Below are 1,744 nucleotides of genomic sequence, written 5' to 3' on the forward strand. Positions count from 1 at the left end.
GGCTGACATGTACATATACACATACACATATACTTAGTCATATACACATACATAGTCATATACACACATATACATTATACATATACCATACGTACTTACGTGATACGTGATATTCCGTGTGGCGCCCTCTCGTGACTGCTAAACTCACCGACGAGTCTCTCCTCTCTCTCCCCCTCCGCAGGGCCATCCGTGGCAAGAACGCCAACGCGAGCTATGGCCCCGCCCATGCAGGCGACCCCCCGCAGAGAGTCCATGGAGTTGGGGTCGGCAGCGGCGGGGTTGTTCCCGGGTGCGACGAGAGGTCGGCTGTTGCCGCGCTCGCCGTGTCGCTGAGGGAGAAGGAGGAGGAGCTGGGACGCGCGCGTGCACGCGCTGAGACACTGCACCGGGAGCTGCACCGCATGCGCCGCGAGATGAGCCAGACGGACTTCCTCACAAAGGTAGGGGGCGCCACTGGGGGGTGTTGGACGGGGCACGAACGTTCCCGCTGTGGTAGGAATTTTCCAGTTGAGGTGCGAACATTCGAAAATCGAACAAGATTAAGATTGGCATGAGCGTTCATTTTAGTAGCACTAAATCGAGGCTGCAATCGAATTTGGTCGTTTTGTTGTACCGGTAATTAAATTTTTGATTAAAATTGGGAACATCGATCGATTTGCGACGAGCAAAGCAGCGTGATCGCAACAGCAACTGTTTGTTTGTTTGTTTGTTTGTTTGTTTGTTTGTTTGACGTTTGTTTCTGCCGTCGCAGCTCTCGGACGTCGCGAGCAAGGTGAGGATAGCGCGCCACCTGGCGCTGCAGTTCCCCACAGATGGCGCCACGGTTGACGCGATGGAGGTCGCGATCACGTTGGTGGACGGGTCGACGGCGCGCGTCCAGCCGGCGGAGATGGAGACGCTTCGTCGCGTGACGGTGGCGTCACAGACCTACAGGGAACTGCAGCTCTCCATACAGCTGTCGTCAGAGAAGGTGAGGAGAGGGAGAGAGAGGGGGAAGGGGGAGAGAGAGAGAGAGGGGGAGGGAGAGAGAGAGAAATGGAGAGAGAGAGAGAGAGGGAGAGAGCAAGAGAGAGAGAGAGAGATAGAGAGAGTTAGAGCAAGGGAGAGACAAAGAATAAGCGAGAAAGTAATAGAACGAGAGTGAAGGCAAGAGAGAGAAAGAGAGAGACACGCGAGATGCGATCGTACCTAACTAACTAACCTACGTCCCATCTCGTTCCCGTCTCAGGACGAGGTCCAGCGACTCGCCTCGTGCCGCGACGCCGCACGTCTCGACTACCACGCCGCGCTCCGTCTCTTCATTGACGACGTCGCTCGCCTGCCGCTTGACCGTCGCCACGGCGACCTGCGGGAGGCTGCGTCGCTGCTGGAGACGACCCACGCTCGGCACCTCGGCAGCGAGACGGCAATCCAGGAGGCGCTACCGGTCGCGCTCGACGCGTACGCGCGGTGGAAGGTACGACGGCGTGCGCGTGCGAGGGGGAACGACGGACGTTTTTTTTTAGAAATGAGTTTTTTACAAACTGAGTGAGCATTCTGTTAGTCAGTCACTGACTTAGTGTTCTATTGTAAGTCACTGAGTGTGTTCTGTTGTAAGTCACTGAGTCTGTGTTCTATTGTAAGTCACTGAGTGTGTTCTGTTGTAAGTCACTGAGTCTGTGTTCTATTGTAAGTCACTGAGTGTGTTCTGTTGTAAGTCACTGAGTCTGTGTTCTATTGTAAGTCACTCACTTACTGACTTAGC

At 54.7% G+C, this 1,744-nt stretch overlaps 1 protein-coding gene across 1 annotated transcript in view; it reads left to right on the forward strand.

Annotated features, from left to right (window-relative positions):
* The window catches only part of LOC106808845, a 23,259-nt gene that overhangs the window by 8,581 nt on the left and 12,934 nt on the right, over positions 1-1,744 (forward strand). The window contains exons 9-11 of the mRNA XM_014811732.1: positions 182-440; positions 752-970; positions 1,229-1,456. Of these exons, the coding sequence (XP_014667218.1) occupies positions 182-440; positions 752-970; positions 1,229-1,456 (706 nt within the window). The remainder of the gene's footprint in view (positions 1-181; positions 441-751; positions 971-1,228; positions 1,457-1,744) is intronic.

Source organism: Priapulus caudatus, unplaced genomic scaffold (genome assembly GCF_000485595.1).
Source record: "Priapulus caudatus unplaced genomic scaffold, Priapulus_caudatus-5.0.1 Scaffold309, whole genome shotgun sequence".
Taxonomy (NCBI): Eukaryota; Metazoa; Priapulida; class Priapulimorpha; order Priapulimorphida; family Priapulidae; genus Priapulus; species Priapulus caudatus.